Source organism: Castanea sativa, chromosome 12 (assembly GCF_040712315.1).
Source record: "Castanea sativa cultivar Marrone di Chiusa Pesio chromosome 12, ASM4071231v1".
Classification (NCBI taxonomy): domain Eukaryota; kingdom Viridiplantae; phylum Streptophyta; class Magnoliopsida; order Fagales; family Fagaceae; genus Castanea; species Castanea sativa.
The window spans coordinates 40,214,590-40,238,781 of NC_134024.1; the positions used below are offsets into that span (position 1 = coordinate 40,214,590).

The 24,192-nt window shown below is 32.4% G+C and overlaps 3 protein-coding genes across 7 annotated transcripts; 2 read left to right on the forward strand and 1 right to left on the reverse strand.

The window, feature by feature from the left end:
• Window positions 1-1,748: 1,748 nt before the first annotated feature.
• On the forward strand, window positions 1,749-8,839 carry LOC142619183 (protein LOW PSII ACCUMULATION 1, chloroplastic). Of its 5 annotated transcripts, none has more exons than XM_075792261.1 (7): window positions 1,749-2,036; window positions 4,931-5,503; window positions 5,878-5,928; window positions 6,392-6,556; window positions 7,302-7,376; window positions 7,455-7,564; window positions 8,648-8,839. In XM_075792261.1, exons 1-4 carry the CDS (start codon window positions 1,828-1,830, stop codon window positions 6,531-6,533), a joined length of 975 nt encoding a protein of 324 aa, XP_075648376.1. In that variant the 5' UTR covers window positions 1,749-1,827; the 3' UTR covers window positions 6,534-6,556; window positions 7,302-7,376; window positions 7,455-7,564; window positions 8,648-8,839. The 5 variants fall into 5 exon arrangements, with proteins under 5 accessions (XP_075648376.1, XP_075648375.1, XP_075648373.1 ...); XM_075792260.1 differs by having other exon boundaries at window positions 7,455-7,494; XM_075792258.1 differs by having other exon boundaries at window positions 7,339-7,376.
• A 173-nt stretch (window positions 8,840-9,012) lies between these two features.
• On the reverse strand, window positions 9,013-10,579 carry LOC142619544 (photosystem I reaction center subunit IV A, chloroplastic). The gene is made up of 3 exons (XM_075792671.1): window positions 10,221-10,579; window positions 9,360-9,425; window positions 9,013-9,265 (listed from the first exon to the last, which is right to left on the reverse strand). The coding sequence occupies exons 1-3, from the start codon at window positions 10,461-10,463 to the stop codon at window positions 9,161-9,163; spliced, it is 414 nt and encodes a 137-aa protein (XP_075648786.1). The 5' UTR covers window positions 10,464-10,579; the 3' UTR covers window positions 9,013-9,160.
• A 10,284-nt stretch (window positions 10,580-20,863) lies between these two features.
• On the forward strand, window positions 20,864-21,664 carry LOC142620668 (uncharacterized). The gene has a single exon (XM_075794000.1). The coding sequence runs from the start codon at window positions 20,864-20,866 to the stop codon at window positions 21,662-21,664; it is 801 nt and encodes a 266-aa protein (XP_075650115.1).
• The last annotated feature ends 2,528 nt before the right edge of the window (window positions 21,665-24,192 follow it).

Sequence of the window (24,192 nt, forward strand, 5' to 3'; positions counted from 1 at the left end):
TTAGGAACTAAAAATGGTAAAAATAAAATGTAAAGAGCAAAATGGAAAAAGTGCAAAATGTAGGGACTAAAAGTGCATTTATGCCTATATTTTTAGCACAAATTAAACATCACAAGTTGTACAATATAATTTTTCCATTTGACTTAATGGAAGTACATTAAAGTTAATATAGTTTACTTTAAAATTATTTTGATCAGTTATTGTAATTTTGTATTTTAGTAATATTTTAATAATATAATAAAATCATATTCTAGATTCTGCACTTGTTTGCACTAAATAATTTAGGAGTAATTACACTCTCTCACTTTAGGTATGGGGTTTGGGAGAATGGCACTCCATCCCAAACCTGAATAAAAAAAAATTTAAAAAAAATCAATGACACTCCATCTCAAACTTGAATAAAATAAAAAATAAAATAAAAAACTCCTCCCTTGAGCTTTGAAGAAACTAATGTTCCCCTTTTTATTTATATAAATAACAAAATATTCTAAATTTTTATTAGAATCTTTTTACAAAATTTAACTATTGTTAGTAAAAAAATAACTAATAAATTTAGAATAAAAATGTAAAACTTATCAAGCACTAAAACACTTGCAAGTTTGCAATGACAAATCTCTACATAGCTTGTTGAAAAAAGAAATAATAATAATAATAATAATAATAATAATAATAATAATAATAATATGCAAATTCATACTTAATATTTTAAAATACACATTAATTAAAAATTTAAAATAAAGATTTTAATTAAGAAATAAGATCATTTTAGAAATCTACCCCTCAAGCAAAGGGTAGATTAATTTACAACATTTTTTAATATTAATTTAACAAAGTTTTGACAATCGGATATCAAGAGGAAAAATGTTTTTTTCTTTCGAATTTTGGGTAGAGTATCATTTTTCCAAACCTCAAAGGAGGGAGTGTATTTACTCCAATAATTTAACATGTGTTACATGTCTAAAATATAAGTATTTTTGTTATATGACTCACTAATTTATTAACATTGTCAATTTATTTGTGAAACTCTATTAAAATTTTAAGAAATTCACTAATTATTATGATAATTTCCTTATTTCTTTAATAGACAATTTGATATTTAATTTTATTTAATTAATCAGTACATATATTAAGCTTACAACCCCGTCTAGTGTAAATTGGACTAATGTTATAGACACAACAATTTTCATAATATTTTTTACAATAAATAATTTGACAATTTCTTTTATAAATTATCATTAGAGGTCACTACTAATCTTACTTTATCATTTATCGTTATCTTACTTTACTACCTTGAGAGTTGAGTCTATCTCTTTTAAGACAATGCCCAAATCATTACTGTTTTTGTACAGGTTGGAACTTACCCCATGGATATGACCTTTGTGGGTTTTTATTTTTTGTTGGTGTGAAAATTAGTGCAAATAAGACTTAGTGTGTGTTTAGATACCAATAAAAAATTAAAATTATTTTACTATTTATTTTTTTTTTTTACTATTTATGAGTCTCATTGCACTTTTTGATATTATTCATAAGTTTCACTATATTATTTTAACTAATTTTACTTTTATCTACCTAACTTTCAGTAATAAATTTTCAGTTTAAGTAAAATAACTAGTATCTAAATAATTCTTATTGTGTCAAGTGAGGGTGGAGTTGGGGACTAGGGAGGTGGCAACGGTCAAGCGTGCGTGGCACCACTGTGGTCATCCAAATTCCATAGTCCAGTCCACACAACAACAACAGAAAGCAGTTAACAACAACTTATCAAAAAACAGAAGAAGAAAAAGTTAACAACAACTGAGAGTAAGTGCCAAACCTCCACCAACAACTATGGCTTCCTTGGCAAACGTCCCCTACATTCTCGGACCCCCAAATACTCATCACAAACCCCACAACAACAACTTCAAATCTCTCTGCCACCATTTTCCATTTCATAGGAACATCTGGTGGGTCTCTGCTACCACTGTCACACCAAAACGAAATTCTTCAACTGTCACCTGCTTTGCTGCTAATAAGCCATCCTCATCCACTGAAATCAGGTTCTCTCTCATATTTGTTTTTTTACTGAATTTAAATTTGGGAGTTATAGCCATGGTTGTTTCTGTTTGTTAGAATCTCAAAATTTATTGGAATATTCATTGTTTTTTCCATGGTGTATGATTGAATATGGATACTTTAGTGTGTAAGTGGCATTCAAATGGACCCTTGTACATGAAAGATATTAAGGGTTCTTCTATCCTATAATGGGATGCTTTTAATTTTTTGAAGTATGAAATGTATGAGGATTTGGTTATGAGATTTATGAGGGAGAGACATAATTACCTTGTATATGATGAGGTAACATAATATATATGTAATTTTGATCAACAAGATTCTAGGGAGGTCATATACTAATTTGAAATTGTGGAGAGTTTTTTTGGATGTGGACTCAGAGAGAATTATTTTTGGAATGATGAAACCGATGGGAGTGTGATTTCTATGTATTAAGTAGTTGAGAATGTGATACCTGATATTATGTAGATTGTATTAGAATGGATTGCATAAATCTGTGTTACATAGCGTGCACTAAGTTCTACATTAGGTGTGTACTAGGTCAAATTGGTCTATATAAGTGATTACAAAGAACCTCAATTGTGACTAGTCCTTTTTAAGGTATTGCCTAGATGATACTAGCACTTTCCTTGTGACAAGGGATTATAGTAACAATGCATAGTTAATTATCATGGGCAGTGAAAGGTTGAAGCGGGTGTTGACGTGTTGTTCATAGAAATTTAGCTGGATTGGAGAAGTGGCCTTTCTTGGTGTGTTTTTATTTTTTTTTTATTTTATTCTGAAATCTGAATAATCAACTAAGTGTTAATTATAATTAATCGGAGGCCTGTCCTCAGTTACCTGTCTAACAGTCACTTTTCGTCACATCTTATGAATATGGATCCTTTTGGTGCATTTTGCAATTGATGCATCTAATTGATTTTAAATAGTTTGTAAGATGATGGTTTGTAGTGTGTAAGCCTAGGATGTCTGTGGAACGCCCAAAGAATTGGAATAGTTTTGAGGATAATGAGTTGGATGAGTAATAATAAAGGGAATCAAGAAAATAAAATGCTCATAAGAACTTGTAGTTTCTACAGCTAAAATGAATTAGTTGACATCATTTGTTAATTGCTTAAGCGGAGTGACATGCAGCGTTGAAGCATTGTGGTTGGCAAAGAACACAAAAAATAGAAGGGAATGAAGAAAATTAGTTTGGATTATGATTAATGGAGTTTATGCCAAGGATATGTTACAGTTGTACTCAAAAGAGGTGGAATAATACCCTATTGGGTTTCTTCTTTTTATTTCTTGGTTTTCTTTTCTCTTATATTTTTATCTTGAAAACTTTTATTGGTCTAAAACTTTGCTTGGTGAGAATTGAGAATTATTAGATAAGATGTATGAAAGACTAAAAATGGTGAATTAACCTGTTGAGCTGAACTCTGTTACCATGTGTTGATGACATCTTGGGAACTTCTATTTCCATTGGACATGAGTAGGGATTCTATTAGAATTTAGTTTTACCTGCCAAGATCTTTGTAGCTTAACTGGCATCTCCTAGTATTTCCAACGAAGACATTCAGAGTTCAGATCCCCCAACTCTATTGTAACTATTGAATTATTAATAAAAAATATATTTTCTCCATTTCAAATCCATTTATCAAGTTGAGTTCAGTCCCCTATATTTTTATGCCCTGATTACCTATACTAATAGAAAGGGAATAACCCTCATTTGGTGTCATCTTTTGAATACTGAAAATAACCTTGGAAAAATTCCATACATAATAGAAGATCAAAGATGAAAAACTAAGGTTAAAGTAGTCAAAGAAAAATTCAATAATCCCATTTTTAGTAAACTACTGTCACTCAACTTCCAACAATGTTCCCCCTAATGTCTCATTTAGTTTCTATTTCCTTCTTTCTTTCATTTTCAGCCTCTCTCTATCCTGTAACTAAAAAACTTCTGAATTCTATTTACAGTGTCTTTTATCTCATATATGCTTGTAATTGTACTACATTCTCAACTATTTTTAGATAGTTAAAAAAATTCTACACGCATCATGTGTGCTCTCATCTAATAGTAGAATTAAATTATGATTCGCGAGAATGTGTTGTCTAACCCTTTATTTCCTTGTTAACATGAAGATACTTGCACAAATTTAAGTATGGGTCCCCTTTCTAAATGTTATTTTACATTCTGGTGTTAATTCCGTTTATCTTTATGTTGAATACTTAATTTTGCACACTAAGATAAGGATTGTTTACTAATGCATCAGCTTAGGATCTTTACACTTGTACTGATGCAAATGAAATGTTCTTTAACATGGTATTGTGCTGACTAGTTGGTCTTGTGTTGCTGCCTGCTCTTAAAATAAGCTTTTCTATGTATAAGCAGGCATAAATTTGATTACATTTCTGTTGTCAGCTCTCTTATTTAATTTATATAACTGGACAATGCATGTTGTCAAATTTACGGGACCTTGTAAGTGGTGCAGATCAGACTACAAGAATAATCATTGTCATCTATATCTTATGTGACTGTTCTCCTAGATTCGACTTTCTGCCTAACTGTTAGTTGTAATAGCTGAGACAAACTTTATTCTCCCAATTTGTCATACTTATTTGTCATGAAATTACAGGCCTTATATGCTTTGGCATATCGTACAATGCAACTTTACAGCAATTTTGTGTACTAATTAACTTAATTGTGTGTGCAGAGGACATGCTTTTTTAAATAGAAGTAATTAATATACATATTTATTTTTATTTTTAGAAAATGAGGTTGGTTGCATGTTCAAATATCTTCTCTAACTTGATTTCTTTTTATCCAATGCTTCTGCTATAAGGTTCTCTTTAACATGTGAGGCCTCCTGTAATCATAATTTTATTTGTTCTTCAGTTCTACTGCCAGGATACGGAGTGAAGTTCTTACTCCCTTTCGGTCTGTTCGGATGTTCTTTTATCTTGCTTTCATAGCAAGTGGTGCTCTTGGAGGATTTATAGCAACCACACAATTGATTGCTGCATTAACAAATTCATCAAAAACAGCTGATATCCCTGAGATGTTGAAAGGTCTTGGCATAGACATTGGAGCAGTATCTCTTTTTGCATTCCTTTATTATAGGGAGAACAATGCAAAGAATTTGCAAATGGCTAGGCTCTCAAGAGAGGAAAGCCTTTCAAATCTTAAGCTCCGTGTGGACCAAAAGAGGATTATCCCAGTCAGCTCTTTGAGAGGGATTGCTCGGCTTGTAATTTGTGCTGGCCCTGCATCCTTCATTTTGGAGTCTTTTAGGCGAAGTGAACCTTTCACTGAAAGCCTTTTGGACAGAGGGGTGCTTGTAGTACCCTTTCCTACGGATGGCAGTTTGCCTAGTTTTGAAATTGAAGAAAATGAAGAGACAAAGGAGATTACCACCAAAAGAAAGAGACTCTGGCAACTGGCTCCTGTTTATACATCTGAGTGGTCCAAGTAAGTGACAATGGTCAGTGATCAATGGTTATGTTCGTTTGGATTGAGGTTTTCAAAGAGAAGGATTTGGATTTCAACTTTGTGGAAATTTGTTTCTATTGATGAAATTTATGGATAGATTTGAGCTTTATTAATATGGATTTGAAATGAGGATTAATATTTCATTTAAAATCCAAACCATCACAAGTATTTTTGTTTGAGAAAAATCTCCAAAGCTCAAATCATTATGTTTCGTTAAATATATATCTAGCTGTTTATACTAGCAATTGTTCTTCAAATCCATTCATTTTAAATCCTGAAATCCAAACACAACCATAGTGAATTTCAAGTTTTTGCTATTTATTCTCTTCTAAGTTTGTTGTTATAAACAATAGGTGGTTAGCTGAACAGAAGAAGCTGGCCGGTGTCCCCTCTGAGTCTCCAGTGTAAGTTTTTCTATCCTGTTACTTATACCTTGAATCAGGAAGTTCAAATGACACTCTCCTCCCATTATAATGCAATAGAGGATGAGGTCTGGATTCTAAAATCCAATGGTGCATGTCTAACTTACCAATAATGATTAAAAAAAAAATTTGGACTAGGAAATTCATTTGTTTAAAATGCATATAGAGACACCTTATTCCAGTTCACACCTGGCATAAGAATTCCAACCCGCCCACATTCTTTTCTTATTTTCTAATTTCATTCTTTCTTTTGAATTTGACGAGTTAGTGATCAAATACAGCACTTTAAGATCATCATACATCAGTAGACATTTGCAGCAACGAGTTTATTTATGTCCTTCAATCGATATAGTGGGCTGTAAAAGTTGTGCTTCTGGGATCTTTGAGAAGTTAACTATAGAATGCTTACATTAAGAAAATTTGATTAATTGTATTTGTTGTGCAGGTATCTATCACTACGATTGGATGGTCGTGTTCGTGGAAGTGGTGTTGGTTACCCTCCTTGGAATGCTTTTGTTGCACAATTACCACCTGTAAAGGGAATATGGTCAGGCATTCTGGATGGCATGGATGGAAGAGTTCTTTGAAGAATCTGTTTCCATTTATGAAGGTTAATTTCTCTTCAAATTGATTTAATTATGATAGCTCACTTTAGTCCTTGATTCCGATGGAAATTAAAATGCCTCCTTGTTGAGAACTTGGGATTTTTTGTGGTTATTTATTCATCAATTCTGTATTCTTTTTCCTATGCTTTCCTTGAGTTCTTGTCCATAACATCATTCTGTTAGAATAGGCACTTCCATTCTTGCATTTAACATTTAGGCCGAATTTGTTTCTTGGGAAAGTTCCTTTTTTCTCCTTTGAGAACAATTAGAGATTGATCAGTAAAGTCAATGGTGTGCTGTTGCATGTGCTTCTTAGGACATCATGCTGGCTGCAAAAATATAAAATTGGTGGAACTATTTCCTTTACAAAATGTTTGGAAAATATTTCACTTGAACAATGTAAATCTTGACTACGAAAACTTATTTAGTTTAAGATCCTGTTAAATGTCCCAACAGTCATTCTTTGCTGAACCATGATTGTTCACAACACATTGAACCTTGGGAACCACTAAGGGGATGAATAGGTGAAATTGCGAGTGCCATGGTTAACACGTTTGTGATAAAAAGCCATAAGACTCTTTCTTTATAACTATTTGCTGCAAATTAAAGATAATGATACCAATAGAATGCTCAATATTGAATATTAATTCTTTCCCCACCCCATTCTTACAGTGGACCATTAGGTTTGTTATTCACTCAGGCCAACAAATCTTTTTTAATCTTGTGTAACTAGTTCAATATTTCTTGCAGCTTGTTGAATAGATTCTGACATGCTTCCACCATTCAGGCAGAAGCTTTTGGATGTAGGCAACGGTGCCAATCATGGTGAGGAGGCATTGGCCATTTCTTCATTTAATTTGTATATTTGGATCCTCTGCCAATTCTCTTGCTCTTCCACTGCAGAATTTTCAAGTTTCTGCCTGCAACCTCATGGTCATACAAGGTTCAAACATTTCATTTTTTGTTTTAGAAAGGCTATATAATGAATCTGTCTTGGCATTGCTTCTATCCAGGTACAGGACAATTTTGTTATGCCTCAATTTTATCATTCTTTTTCCTTGTATGTAGTTCATCATTGCATGCGACTCCTACCAAAACTATGTGCCAGGATGGATATTATAATGGACAAAAAAATTAGCTACTTTTAGGATTATGTGACCAGGAAGCTTTTTTTCTTCTTAGATCAATATGATTTTTGTGTCTTTGGAACATAAACAGCTTTTTTTGAGTCCATACTACTCTTTAAATGTAGTTGTAGTTCCTGTATAGACTCATTCTTTGTTAAGTTATGTCTGTAGTAAGATCTGCAAGGGCTTTTTTTTGCTTACAATGGAAGAAAACCACAGTTTTTATTCACGAAAAAATTTGCAATTAATTTAGGAATTACAGCTTTGTCTGCACAGGGGGAAAAAAACAAGGCAGAGAGAGAGATAGAGTGAGAATGAATAAGAAAGAGAATATTAGAGGCATATTTTCTCAGTTAACACATTTATTTAGTAGGAAAGTTGGGAGCTATGCCTCGAGATGTGGAAGTTACTAGCTCGAATCTCCCCTTCTTCCTCCTCTTGAGGCCATTAAAATTCTAATGGGAAAGGAACATGTGCGTTTAAAACATATTTGGGAATTCATTGTGAATTCCAAATTATTTTCTGCTCTGAAACTATGACATGGAAAATTCATTTGATGAGCCAGTTTCATAAACCGCTTGCAGGATAGCTTTGAAATTGCCTTAAAATATAATTTTGTTGCACCATTCAAGATACAAGCCCATAATTTGAACCCAATTCGTACGTAGGTACATAAGAATTATTTCCACATTCATTGAATCATGCTTTTGCTTCCCCACCAAACAGGCTTGGCTCTTTGTTTTCACCATATACATTGACAAGGTTTGCTGTGCAGTATGTATTCTGAAAAGGGTGACACCAAATAGCACTCATCATTCTAATGGGGGTGGGTACGGGTATTTTGGGCTTTGATGGAGTTAGATTCTATCAAATGTTTTACTTAGTGAATTTGGTGAAATCTTCCAATCTAAAAAATGTATGAACCAGTTTATGCTTCCTTATTAACATTTTGTTTATGTTATTTGCCAGGTCTTGATTTATACAAGGAGGATGAACAAGCAACCACAAATTAGAATCTGAAGGAAGTTCACTAAAATATGAGATGTGTAACAAATGTAACTGTCTAAGTATGGCTTCAGTATACTTTTTTTTTGTATAAAGGTATAACTATGGCTTCAGTATACTTAAACCTGTATAAAAAGAACTTATTTTTTGCTTTCACTTTTTGGAATTTCTTATCTGTTGCTACTATTGGAGTTTCCTATCAATATATATCTCTCAGGATAACGGTATTCAAATTGTGCTGTCACTGTGCATAAAGAATTAATGATGGCCTTGATTTTAAAACTGGTTCAAATTACAGCTAGTGTAGTATATGTTATGGACAATATCAATTTGGCTCCTGACAGCATTTGTCATAACATAATAAGGAAGAAGAAACAAGAAATCACAGAGAGAGTATATATTCGTCACACAGACAAGCTAAAGCTAGAGACTAGAATAGTAGGAAAATTACAATTACAATTACAATACAATCATCACTCATTTAACTTCTTCAATCTCATCCAATGCATAGTTATTTGTAGATACATTTGCATAGTTAACTTTGTTGAATCGGACCACTACTGGGTAGCGAGTCTTAGGGTCCTGTCAAATGAATTTAAAACAAAGAATCAAACAATTTACCTTTCCCAAAAAAAATAAAAATAAAATAACATTGGAAGGGAGAGAGAGCACAGACCTGGTCAACAGCTACAACAGATCCAATGCCATTGTACCAGTAGGACTCCCTCCTAAGAATCTTAACCTGCAGAAGGAAAGTACATGAATAATAATAATAATAATAATAATAATAATTTGACCAATGCTGTTTAGGCAAAATCCCAAAAAAAAAAAAAAAAGCATTTGCCCATTAGTTTTTTTTCTTGGACCCCAAACTCAAAGAATACAAAATGAATGTGATATTAGTATATGTTAGTGAAATAGGGTAGATGATTAAGAATTAAGCTAGCAAGTACAGAACAGAAAACTGGTAAAATGGAAACCAAAAGCTTTTGACCATTCTAAAATAATGATCCCTAGGGATCCCCCCTCACCGCCTCTCAATTTCTTTGCTAGCATGGAATAAACAAAATGTTATTTAAGAATAAACACTAAACAAGAATGACCCTCTTACTATGGCTATGAATATATTAATTTTATCAACAAAGAGACTAAACTGCCGTTTTTTCCTTCCCCCTTTTTGGTTAAAATCTCTTGTGTTTTATTTGATTTGTGTTCTCCTGTGTTTGTGCATAATTACTAGTAAAAACAATTGAAGTGGTTGCAAATAATTCGTAGGTTAAAGTTCATGTAATTTGCTATAAAAGTGAAAATCACTAGGAAGGAGCAATTTGCTATCCCACTGAAGAAGTTCATGTAAAGTTCATAAGCATGTATCGCAATATGTGCTATGAAAGGCACTTTCACAGTTTTTTTTTTATCAACTAAGTTTTTAAAATAAGGTTGGTTTGGATATATGAGACACTTTCACATTCCAATTTGATTGGCAAAAAACTCATATGAACAGTGAAATGAAACTGAGGATTGGGTACTGACTGACCTTAGTGCCTCTCTTGGGTCCAATTGGTGGAGGCTTAGGCTTAGGAGCTTCACCTTCAACTGGTGCTGTAGTGGTTGCTGGTGGAGCACCCTCCTCAGCTGCCCTTACAATCAGCCTTGATGAATTGTTGTTCTTGAAAGGGAAAGATAACATGTAACTCTTTGCACCTGAAGTTGTGTTGCTTGTAACATTTGGTGTTAGCCCAAACCCAGAAGCAGCTGATGCCATGTTACAACTTGCCATGTTGCGCCTCACTCTCTCTCTCTCTCTCTCTCTCTGAAAATTGAATAAAGCTTAAAAATAATCGTGTGAGGAAAATGGAACAAAGATCGAGAGGCTTTGAATGAACTAAAATTATGTGCTTTCCGGGAGAATTATCTGATCTTTTGAAAGTTGGATAAATCGTTTCCTCCACTAGGGTGATGCCACCTATACACCATATCCCGCTTCTTTGGATAATGTGATTACATGTCATCTTTTAATATCTCGTGGACGCACTCACTGGCAGTTTTGGTCAGCATTGTTCATTTACTTTACTTTACGTCCGTAATGGCTTAGGCTTATTGTTCATTGCATTCGGGACCGAATGATTTTTTAACCCACATCACAAATTCTTTTTTTTCTTTTTTTTTTTTCCTTTGGTAATGCAGCTTGGAAATTCATGTCTTTTGGAATCTAACAATTTGACCACCCAAAAGTTTAGGACGTGTTTAGATATCACTTATTTTGCTGAAAATTGAAAACACTATAGTAAAATAATTTTTAAATGTGTGAATAGTACCGTGAGACATATTTTTAATAAAAAATTTGTTAAAAAAAGAGATTTGTGGGTCCTATAAACAGTACACGAGATCCACTAGAAACACACCATAGCCACAAAACGTGGATCTAAAATAAAATAAAATAAAAATAAAAATAAAAACACAGACGCAAAACGCTGCCTTTTCATCAGTACCCAAATAGGTACTTAGAATGCTAATTCAATTCTCATACAAAGCAATAGCCTTTGCAATGTGGCATATAAAATAGCTTCAAAGGTACTAATGAACCGTGGCAAGCTCCTATTAAATATTTTGATCACCTTATACCAAAATGCATTTGTCAAAAGCCAATTCATCTCACCATCACGCACTCTTGATGCGGTGGTTACTTTATAAGTATAATGTTTGTAGGGTGTGGAGGGGCAAGGGCTGGGGTTCAAGTTTCCAAGAGGGAGTTTTACACACATATACACTTAGATTAGATTAAAGTAAAATTTCTATCTTGTATAAAATAATAATAAAAAAAATAAAAACAAAAAAGGCAAATTCATCTTAGACAACATCATTTTAGCGCACAAATTCATCTCCATCATCATCGAAAACAGAAAGGGCGGCAATTAAGACATGTTGCACTAAAGTTTGATCTGAGCAAAACCTATGGCAAATTAAGCTGATATTTCACCGAAACAGTTCTATTCCAGATGGGTTTTAGTCCATTGTGGATACAATTAGTTATGTAATGTGAATGAGCATCCTCTGTCCCAATTCATATACTACCAATGAAGTTATGACATGCGTCTCTTTATATATATATATATATATATATATATAACACTGCTAGTTAACATCTCTCTTATTGACTAACTGAACTTCACAATGTTAATGTTACTTTAGTTCGCAAAAGAAGTATGAAAACTAAAAGACAAGATGATGTCTTTGGCAAACTAAAGTAACATTAACGTTGTGAAGTGTAAGATCTGTTTAGAATCTGTTTATTTGGCTAAAACTAAAAAACTTTTGTTAAAAGTACTGTAGATAAAAGTAAAAATTAGCTAAAATAGTAGGATGAGACCCATAAATAGTAACAAAAAGTACAGTGAAACCATGAATTGTAACAAAAATAAGCTGAATAGTAAAATAAGTTAGCAAAAAATAAGCTATTCAAACGCAGTCTTAGTCAGCCAATAAAAGAGACATTAGCTAGCAATGTTAAGAATAAATAAATAAATAAAAACTAAAGAGACGTGTGTCATAAGTTCATTAGTGGTACATGAATTGGAACATGATCAATGGGACATAGGATACTCGTTAACGTTCATGTAATGTGTATGAACTATTTTCTACCGTATCAGAGTCAATAGAACCCTATTTACCTCTTACCCCAATGTGGTCTCAGACAGGATGATCCACTATTCTAATCATAGTTTTGAAACCCGAACCGGACTGTACGGTCCGACCAGGAAAACCTCGAACCGCTCATTTTTGCGGTTCTTCTACCCTCAAGAACCGCTCTATGCGAAAAAAACAGGGACTCGTGCCAACCGCGGTCGGACCTCACGATTTTGTCAGAACTCACGGTTCTCGCGGTTCTCCTAGGTCCCTTAAAAAAAAAAATTCAAAACCTTAAACAGCACCATACCAGAGTATTTACTATTTTTGGTCAGAAAAAAAAAATCCAAACAGAAAACGTAAAAAGAAATCAGAAAACAGAGGATCTAACCCAGAAAATGTCTGATCTTTGTTTTAGTCTCTTTGCTTCACTCTCAAAAAACATCTCACATAATCCAAACACAAAAAAAAAAATCCAATTCTTACAATAAAGTTGAATCAGAACAAGCAAATATGAAAAAAAAAAAAAAAAAAAAAAGAAGAAGAAGAAGAAAAAGAAGAACAAGCCGATCTGACCCAGTCTGGTGGTGGGGAGGAGGACGAGCGGTGATGGGGCGGCGGACGAGGTAGTGCTGCATGGGGAATGCCGATCTCCACCGGCTTTGCCCTTTGGCGACCTCGATCTCCACCAGCTTTGCTCTTTAGGCGACCTCGATGTCCACCGATCTCCACCGGCTTGCTCTTTCGGCGACTTCAATCTCCAACGATCTCCACCGGCTTGCTCTTTCGGTGACTTCAATCTCCCTCAATCTCCACCGGCGCTTTAGACTCTCTCTCTCTCTCTCTCTCTCTCTCTCTCTCTCTCATGTGAACTGAATAGTGAATACTGAGTAATGTAAAGGTTGAGTATTAATTGGGTATGAAAAATGTGTGGTGGAGGTTATCCTTATCCTTAGTTTTATTATTTATTTTTTTATGTAATCGTGTGGTTTTTTTTTTATTCAAACGTGTGGTATTTTATATTAAGAAATGGGAATTATGAAATGCTACCACAATATTTTTACAATAAATTTTAAGTAATAGATTGTTATTAGCTAATATTGGTGAGTCAAAAAATAATTTCAGTGGTGAGTTTAAATTAGAACTAGTAACAACTTTCTGCATAAGATTTTGATGTGATTCTTGTAAAAATATTGCGAAAAATGTTGTGGATATAACATAACAATTCTTTCTTCATCTGCTTTTGTTTGTACTGCTTTTGTTTGTATTGCTTTTTTTATCTTTTCCTTTAATTTCATTCACTTTTGTTTCTAGTTCTTTTTTAGGTTTGTGAATGTGAGCTAAACAGCTGATCACGTGGGCATTACAAAGTGGAAATTAGAAAGACAATCTGATGCTTTAAAAAAAATTTAATAAAAAAAATGGTTATTATGATTATTGGATAGATATTTCATATTTGGGTTTGAAGATGGATATATTAGACATAGTTAAAATATGGATTTATAGTTTTAATTGGACTATTTTAGTTAATTTTTCTATTTTTTACTAATTTAATTATATATATATATATTTAAAATAATTATTAAATTATTTATGACGTCATCACAGTTCGACCTCAAAAATCTTGAACCTCTCTTTTTTACGGTTCAATGAACGATCCGGATCTGAAAACTATGATTCTAATTCTTACTAATCCTTACTAATGTGTTGTCATGTGCGTTGATGCACATGGAACAACAAAGGACATTGAGAGGGGTTGAACTGAGCAGGGGGACCTCCCATTTCCCACCTCCTATTCATAGATGATATTTTTATGATTTCATGTTCTTCAAGAACAAAAATCAAACAGCAAAAACACTACACAACTCGTTGAATTGTTATCGCCCATATCTCCAACCTATGGATAAATGGAGCCAAGTCAGCATTAGTTCTCAACCCCAACTACAACAACCAAACATGGGTATATATATAATATGTTTAACCCTAAACTAACCATACACTAACCACTGGCAGCTCCACATGCAAGTCAAAGTGGTCATAGGACCACCCTAACTTGCAAAAAAATGTATATAAACACTTGCCAAAAAAATATTATAGGTTAAACTAATTTATTGTGATTACCCTAATAAAAATGTTAAACACACTGACTTGAGAATTACAAAAATTTGGATTCAACAAAAATAAAAATAATGTTACATTCACAACATTTTCACAATAATTTCACAACAAATCCAATGTTGGTAAATTGTTACTGATTTTAATTTAGGCCCAATACTAATATTATTTTTTTACCAACTAATAAAAATTTTGTACATAAAATTTATTGTAAAAATATTGTGGACATAAGATTACTTCAAAATTAATTTTGTCCCCAAACATAATCCTTAATCCTTTTTATTAAAAGAAAAAGCTTAAATAACAACAAACAAGACCAAACAACAACATATGAACAAATTGTTTAACTAAAAGCCTATTATATATATATAACTATAACATAAAAATCTCTAATCATTCAAATTTGTAGCTCGTTCAACCTATTTAATAAAAATAATTTCTAATTTTTTTTCTTAAAAAATTGTACTAAGAAAAATATTGTAGTTATGAGTTTTTGATAATGACGATATTTATACTCTTTTTAACTTTGCAAACACAACAATTTTGCTCAATATTCAAGTTAATTATTGTTTTACTGACTACTCTAAAAAAAAATTCCTCACCACTGACACTAATTATGGTTAATAGACTTGTAATACAAATAAAATATTTGACTTGTACACAAAATAGAATTAAATTTAAGCTTATACTTTTGGCTAAAATATCTCTACCAGTCTTCAACATTTTATTTAGTCTTACTTTCCCTCCAGCACCGTACAAAAATCTTCCCATCATTGGAGGGGTCACCGATTGTAGACAGGCCTGGGGTTTTCAGTTTTGGGTTTTGCTTGAAATCTTAACAGTGGGCTAAAGTTTTATGGGCTTTGCTTTGCTTAAGTAAGTTCAATCACTTAGGTGGGCCTATTCAGTGTTGATTCAGTGACATTCAAAATCCGGTCCACCCGCTTTGGCCGAGGGCAATGTTAGAAACTTAGAATTGATCCATATGGGGTTTGTGGTTAAAAAGAACACCGGTGTAAAGAACCGATAGCCTTTTATACTTCAAAGTTCAAGCTAGTATTTTCTAAGAGAAAATTAGGGGCACAAAAAATTTGACCTAACTTGATGTGATAGATTAGTAGTAAATAAAAAAGTAATGTAAGCAGTGAATTCAAATAAAAATCAGTAAACTCTTCCCAATTTAATAGATGTAAAAGAAATTTTCAAATTTTTTGTAGCATTTTTTTTTTATAACAAAAAAAGGCCGCGGGTGGATAGTGGATGTATTACTCAAAGTTTTATGCATGACACATCACAATATGAATGGTGGATGTATTACTCATAAAAATTCCACTAAGCATTTATGCATGACACATCACAATATGAATAGAATTTTATAGTTTGTCTTTTACCACAAAAAAAAAAGGCTTTATAGTGTGTCAGAAAGCAATTTGAATAGAAATTTATAGTTCGTCAAAAAGCAATATAAACAGGAAGTTATAACTGGTCACCAAGAAGTTAAGGGCCTGTTTGGTTTGAGAAAAAGAGGGTGTATTTTATATTCATTTTTAGTTTTTCGTGAGACCTACCACTAAAAAACTCGTTTGGCTTTGTATTTGTATTTAGTTTTCATTTTCAATATCCAAAAAAATAGGATTTGAATACAAAAACTAAATACAACTTTTTAGTGTTTCCATTTTCTTGAAAATTAGTTGCTAACCCGTGCGATGCACGGGAATAGCCACTGAATGAGTTTCAAGAAAAAAAAAAAAAAAACCATTATTTTTGAGTTGGAGTAGTAAGTAAAAATGCATGAAATTTTTTTTTTAAATGATATTGAAAGAAATGGTAGAAACTTTTATTAGTTAGGTAGAAGAAAGTAACATTTTATTTATTAACTTTTTTTGTGGGAAGGAATAAAAGACAGAATGTTGCGTCTCTAGTTTAGTTCGTGTTATATATATGGTATATATAAGATAGGTTGTAATATATATGCCAAAAAGTGTCTATTGATTGAAAATGTGCTTATGAATGAAAATGTTTCTATTGACCGAAAAAGTGTCTATTGGTCAAAAAAGTGTCTATTAAATGAAAATGTGTTTATAAAATGAAAGGTGCCTACCAAAAAATGCTTATTGAAATTTCATAACACTTCATATTAGATATACGAAAATGTGTCTATTGACCGAAAATGTACCTATTGAAAAATGAAAAGTCATCTAAATTCCCAACAGTTTGGGCAATTCTTTTTTTGTAAGTTTTTTTTTTTTTTTTTTTTTTGTAAATAGTGAAAATATCCTAAAATTAAGCCACACCAAATTCAAGTAATTGTAAAAACAATTTTTTTTAAGATTAAAGATTAAAAAAAACAAAAATACTAAATAGAATAACGTTGGGTTAGAGTTGTTGTTGGAGATAAAAGATAGGAAAAAACAAATAATACTAAATAGAGTCATGTTGGGGTTAGAGTTAATGTTGGAGTAGAAGTTATAAATAAATATATAACACATATTTTATTAAGACTATTGGGAGATAGTTGGAATGATATTTACATATGAAAAACTAGTCGCTAACCAATGCTATGCCCGGGAACTTATTTATTTGTGAGGTAGACTAAAATAATATTATAAAATCTTAAATTGATTAAGAAATTACACATTTGCATGATTTGTTCTTGTATAATTTCAATTTGTAATTTTTGTTACAAATTGATGAAGAAACTATTGCTTGAGCTTACAAAAAAAATTTCAAACAATTTCAGATACTGCAAAAAAATAACTCAAAAATTCAGATATTAAAACTTTTGAAAGACCAAAAAATATTAAAGAAAAATTATCAATGTTTGAGTTGGAATTTAAGTTGGCTTTGTTAATGAGATAGAGTTTCACTCCTTATTAAGTTTGAATTAAACAAAAATAATTTTGTTTAAAAAAATGATGAGTTTGAGTTTAAGTTGGACTTGTGAGAGAGATAGAGTTTCACTACTTGTTTAGTTTGGACTAAACAAAAATAATTTTGTTTAAAAAAAATGATGAGTTTGAGTTTATGTTGGACTTATTAGAGAGATAGAGTTTCACTCCTTGTTAAGTTTGGACTAAACAAAAAATAATTTTATATACATAAAATGATAATTTTATTTAAATATTGTACGAACATGAAAATTTGTAAGAGTTTCAGAGGTATCGATTTAGAAAGATAGAGTTTCACTTCTTGTTAAGTTTGGATTAAGCAAAAATAATTTTGTTTAAAAAAATGAGGAGTTTGAGTTTAAGTTGGACTTGTTAGAGAAATAAAGTTTCACTCCTTATTAAGTTTAAATTAAACAAAAATAATTTTATTTAAATAAAATGACAATTTTATTTAAATATTGTGCTGACATAGAAAATTATTAGAGTTTCAGAGGTTTCGGTTTTATATAGATATATAGATGATATGTCCACAACATTTTCACAACAAATTTTATGTGGCAAGTTGTTATAAGTTGTTATTAGTAAGGTAGAAAAGTAATTTCAGTGGTAGGTTTAAATTAGAACCAATAATAGCTAACTAACTATGTACAAAGTGCTTAGGAGTCTGGGGGGAAAGGATTCAAGTTGTAGGATTAGCAGCATATTGTAATTATTTCTAAAAAAGAAAACTATGATTTATTGTAAAAATATTGTGAAAATGTTATGAAGATAGCATCTCTATTTACGTATATTTTGCCAAGAAGTTTCTCTCTAGCTGTCCCTCCGTCTCTCTCCTATCTTTTTCATTTTTTTAATTTTCCTTTTCTTTTCCCTACAATAAGATCATTCGCTATCTTCCTTCTCATCTTCTTCTGTCAAACGCTATAAAAGTTGAAAAAAAAAGAGAGGGAGAGGCTGGATTTGGTGGAGATTAGACCTATAGAATTGAAAAATAGAAAACGTTGACTGAGAGAGATGCATCAGATCATGAAATTGAGGTTCTATTTTTTTGGCCTTTCTATTTTTTTTCTTATGTATTTTCTGTCTTTTCTCTGTGCAATTATATTTCATTCTCTCCCCCTCTCTTTAAATCAGGATTTATTGGGTTGAGACTTGAATCGAAATTATATATGAACAATAAAAAAAATACATAAAGTTACAAAAGTATGGTACCAGTGAAATAATATGGTTTTTTAAGAGAAAGCAAACTTTTGTTAGAACAGTGTGTTATAGAAATTTAAATTTGCATAAAGTTACAAAAATATGGTACTTTTAAGTACAGTGATTGTATGACACCAAACAATTAAATTTAATTTTTTAAAAAGATATTTAATAAATTTTCTGCAATATAGTATATAGTAGATGAGACACCAACTATAGCTTTTAAACCTAACTTTTATTATATAATTTATAATATAGATGAATGAGCAAGACTTAAGTACAGTATTTAGGTGTTGTTCCTTAAGTTTTCATTTTAAGATTTTGCCAGGTGAATTTTTTCTCATGAGTAATGTTAGAGATACAAACTTTTTTACAAACGACTATTGTAATGAGTGATTATTGGTAAATGACAAAGTAATGTTAATAGTAAGCCTAAATGCAAACAAATGAGAAGTTTGTCATATCAACAGTTTATAAAAATTTTCGTAAAATAATTTGTGACTGTAGTAATACTCTTTTCTCAAAGAATGAAAATATATTTTTTGAGAAATGATATATCCACAATACTTTTACAACAAATCCTAAGTGGTAGGTTGTTACTTGTTATTGTTAAGGCAAAAAAGTAATCTTAGTATTAGATTCAAATTTGAACCAATAATAATTTCATATCTATAATTTATTATAAAAATATTGTGTTAAATTTTTTTTTTTATAGTTATTTTGCCAGACTGAATCTTAAGAATAATGGTATTTTCTTTTTAAAAAATCAAATATATGGGTCTCACTTGTCACATGAAAGAAATCTCTCTCTTTCTGTCTGTCTCTCATTTCTCAGACTCTCGTATCTTTCTCTTTCTTTCTCTTCAGCCTTCTTTTCTCTCTGATTGGCGTGGGAAAGGAGAAATCGGCACAACAGCTCTCTCTATCTCTCTTCTGCAGCCTACTCTCTCCGTGACTCTGTCTCGCTCTCTCTTTCTCTCTCTAGTAGATCGGCGATTGAAAGGGTAGATCGACAAGAATTGGTGGCCAATCGGCGTGCTAAGGCGGCGGTGTCATCTACGAGGTGGCGGTGGCTGATCGGCGAGCATGTGTGGCCCTCTCTCTCTTGATCGGACCCATGGTCGATGCTCACTCTCAGTTCAATGGATCTCGCTATTTCTTGAGCAAAATCAGATAAAACCGTGGCTGATGCTCCAATTGCTAGCAGATTCCTTCTGGGTGTAATGTTTGCTTTGGGGTTTGTTTGATTGAAATGTTTATGGTGGATGTTTGGTTTTAAGGCATATACGATGGAGGATTTGAGGTGTTTAGGGGTGAGTTTACCAAAATTTGTTTAGGGGTTGAGTTTATTAAAATCCGATCTTGGATTCATGGTAGTGTGTTGTTTGTTTTAGGCATATCTGCTTTGATTGGAGCTAGTTTGTAGGAGATAAGTGGTTTTTAGCGGGTGTGAATCCTGTGATAACTGCTAAAAGTGTTTGTATCCTTGGTGGCAAGAAAAAGAAAAAAGAAAAAAGAAAAAGAAGAAGAAGAAATTAAGGGAAGACAAAGCAGAAATAATGCCAAACAAATGAGTAAAATATTTGAGTTTAGTAAATGAGTACAAAAAAGGAAAATAGAAAATGAGTACAACCATAAACCAAACAGGTCCTAATCTTTCTTCTCTATTCCCACTCCAAACAGGTCCTAATCATTCTTCCCTATTCCCACTCGCAGAATGTGTGAAGTGTAATTGTCATCAAATTCCTTTAAACTTAAAATAAAATAAAATTGTCATCAAATTTCCACTAAATTACTTCCCTCCAAAGAAATAAAAAGTTTTCAGAAAAAAAAAAAAAAAAGCAAAATAAAGTGTACGCAAAACTTTATACTAGTTACTAGAAACTTTCTCCTCTTTCTCTTCTTAATGGGAACTAAATTCATCCCATATGCCACGCCTAAAAGAACCTAAAAAAGCAAAGTCAAGAGTAAAGGCATTCAAGAATAACTATTTAGACATGTTAGATTAAGAGTTTTGTATTTCAATTAGTTGACATTTTTTGTTGTTTTCAATGAAAACATTAATGATTCAAATCTTCTATTTCATTGTAACTATTAAATTATTTAAAATAAATAAATAAATAAGTAACCATTCTGGATAATAAGGATAAATGATAAGGTTGAAATCATTTTTGAGAGCATTGCCTAAGAACAAAAACAAATACTATAAAATAAAAAGTTGTTCTATATATTAGAACTGTATCACTCCTATTCTGGCCATGCTTCCCCATTTTGGAAAAGCTTGTTGGGCATTAAGCACCTCTTCTCTAAGGCAGCCTGCATTTTACTTGGCAATGGGGACTCTATTCGAATGTGGTCTGATCCTTGGATCCCCGATCTCCCAGGCTTTATCCCTTCCCCTAAGGTTGATGCTAATCCTGACCTAGCCTTGGTAGTGTTACAGCTTCTATCCTCGGATCGTAGTAGATGGGATATTCCCAAACTGAACTATTTCTTCGAAGAGCCAGTGGTTGATTTAATTCTGAAAATCCCCATCCCTATTTACCAAACTGAGGATAGTTGGTCTTGGATTGTAACGAACTCGGGATCTTTTTCAGCCAAGTCTACTTATTGGCTGTGCAGGGCAGCCGCTACTCCCTCAAATATTGATGCTATTAGGGGTCAAATATGGAAAACAAAGTTGCATGAACGCCATAAGATGCATTTATGGAGAATTGCTGCCAATGTGCTGCCTTCTAAAGAGGTAATCAGTAATTTTAATGGGAATATAGATAGATGTTGTCCTTTGTGCTGTTCAACAGATGAGTCAACCCTTCATCTCTTTACTGTTTGTACTATTGCTAAAGCTATTTGGTTTCAGAGTAAGTGGGGGTTGAGAATGGAAGCCTTTGAGTTTGGGTCCCCATCGGAGTTTGTTTGTTTCCTCATATCCCCTCCTTTTGTGGACAATCTGAATCCTAGTCAAAAAGAGGAATTTTTGTTGTTTGGTGCCATCCTTTGTGATGTTATTTGGAAGCAGAGGAATCTATCCCTCTTTGAAAATGTTGCTCTTAATTTTGATGGAGTAGCTTCCAGGATTTCTAGTCTCTTTGTTGAGCATAAAAATTCAAGAGCTTCCACCTCAAGACATCAGGTTTTGGCCCCCCCTTAGGTTTGGATTCCTCCCTCAAGGCTGGACATAAAAATAAATGTTGATGCAGCAGTGGGGCCTCGCTTCTCTGCCATTGCTGCCGTTGTGAGAGACTGGAGAGGGGAGTTGGTATCTACTGGCTCCATGAAAGTGAACACTACCCTCCCTCTGCAAGCTTAAGCAGAAGCAATCAGATGGGCGATTTCCATTGCCCCTGCTCTGGGTGGCGAATCTGTCCTTGTGGAGTCTGATTCTCAAGTTGTTGTCCAGCTTCTTTCAAATTTGGCAGTGCCTCCTCCTTAGAGAATCAAGTCTCTATGTGCTGATTTGAGGTCCCTTCTGTCTCTCTCTAATAATATTTCTGTTTCTTAGGTCCCTAGGTTGTGTAATTAGGCTGCACACTCTTTAGCTAAGTGGTGCTTATCTTGTAATTTTTTTGGATCTTTTGGTTGTGGTTTTTGGCTTGACTGTTTCTCTTCCGTTATTTTGGAAGAGTCTAGAAGGGTATTGTAGTTCTTTCCTCCTCTTTAATAAAAATTTTCTATTCATCAAAAAAAGAAAAGAAAAAAAAGAACTGTATCAAGAAGTGTTGTTGCAAGAGGTTTTTAGAGCTCCACCATAACCGATTTCTACAATTCTCCAAATTTGTAAGTTATTACTTTCCTTGCACATCCATGTATCCTACTTCCCTCTTTGAAATAAAATATCCACAACAAAGTTTTTTTTTGCTCCTCTAATTTATTTTCCTTTTAATTTTTTACTTCATTTTTAAATTTTAATGGAATGTACACTACTTAGTGATTCAAGATTTATCTAGATATATATGCTACGATTTATTCCTTTGAAACAGAAGGTGGCTATTAGGCTCATTAATAGAGTAACAACACTTGTTAGAAGTATGTGGTCAAATGATTAAATTTATCATATTCTAAAAGCTTAAACTTTTGAAAAAAATCGGCAATTTAACATAATATTAGAGTATGAGGTCCTAAGGAATAGCCACTAGCATACCCTGTTTTAGCCAAAAGAATAAAAGTCTTTGTGTGCCTCTTGTTATTTAAATTATTAGTTTTTGAACAATTTGATAACTTTCGGAAGTTCAATCTATGTCTCCTCTACTCTAACTTAAACTTATGTAATTTAACAACAGTAATTAAGTTGAAATCACAATAGTCTATTTGCTGGACACACTTAAGTTGACATATTAAAGTTAAAAAAACAAAAGGGGGTATGGAGAGTGATCCCCTCATGCTTGATCTGGTTCCTATAGTTAAAGAGACATGGTAGTTAGTTTGAATTGGTAAAAACATTGTAGAATTGATGTCAAAGCTTCTTTTTATGAATGTTATTTTCTCCCAGCTCTCATTTTTAGGGAAGCAAATGCTTTAGCTAAATTCGTTGCGCCTCTCAGATCCTTTATCTGTTGTAATAATAAGAACTCCTTACCTGATTCTATCTAGATGTAGTCTTGGTTTGTGCTTAATCATAAATTAAAAAAAAAAAAAAGTTTCAATGATTTTTCCTAGAAGATGCCAAGAAGAGATGAATGGCCACTTGCATACCCTATTTTTGCCAAAAGACAAAAAGTCTCAGTGGGTCTCTCTTTTATATATATATATTAATTTGATAACTTTTGGTCTTGCTTTTGATTTGGGAGATGCCTAGAAGGAGAGGATAACGTGGATGAAAAATGATTTCTTTTTTAATTTTTCTTTTCATAAAACAATAATTGACGGAGGAAGGATCTTAATCTATAATATTTCAATTGAAAATATCAAGAAATGTTAATCAATTAAATTACAAAAATTTTGACAAAAATAAAAAATACAAAATTTATTGACTTGAGCCACAACAATTAGAGGATGTGAATACTCGGCCCTTTAATTAACCAATTACATGGAAAACTATTTATTATTTTAGTTAAAAATAACTAACATTTGGATACTGCTTATTTTGCTGATAACTGAAAACTGAAAATACTGTAACAAAATAATTTTTAAATGTGTAAATAGTGTCATAGAACCCATTATTAATGAAAGTTTTGGTGAAAAAAGAGGTATGTGGGTCCCGTGAACAGTGCACGGCACCCATTGAAAGTGCTGAAACGCGTTTTAAAAAAAAAAATGAAGACGTGCAAAACTCAGTATCCAAACAGATACTAGTGTGTGTTTGGATGCCACTTATTTTGCTAAAAACTAAAAACTGAAAACACTGTAGCAATTTTTTTTTAAAATATGTGAATAGTGCTGCGGAACCTATTTTTAATAAAAGTTTTGTTGAAAAAAGAAGTTTGTGGGTTTCATAAACAGTGTACGGCACCCACTAAAAAAGCATAAACACTCTTCTCAAAAAAGAAAAAAGAAAAACGTGAAACACAAATGCTATCCAAACGGAGACAAGTTTATCTTGTGTATATGTTTATATTAAAAAAAAAGTCATTACATTTATTAATAATTTTTTATCATTGTTTTGCTAGGAAGACTCCTGGAAGAAAAGGACCACTTGCATACCTACTTTGCCCTACTTTGTTTAAAGGAAAATGAAACGGG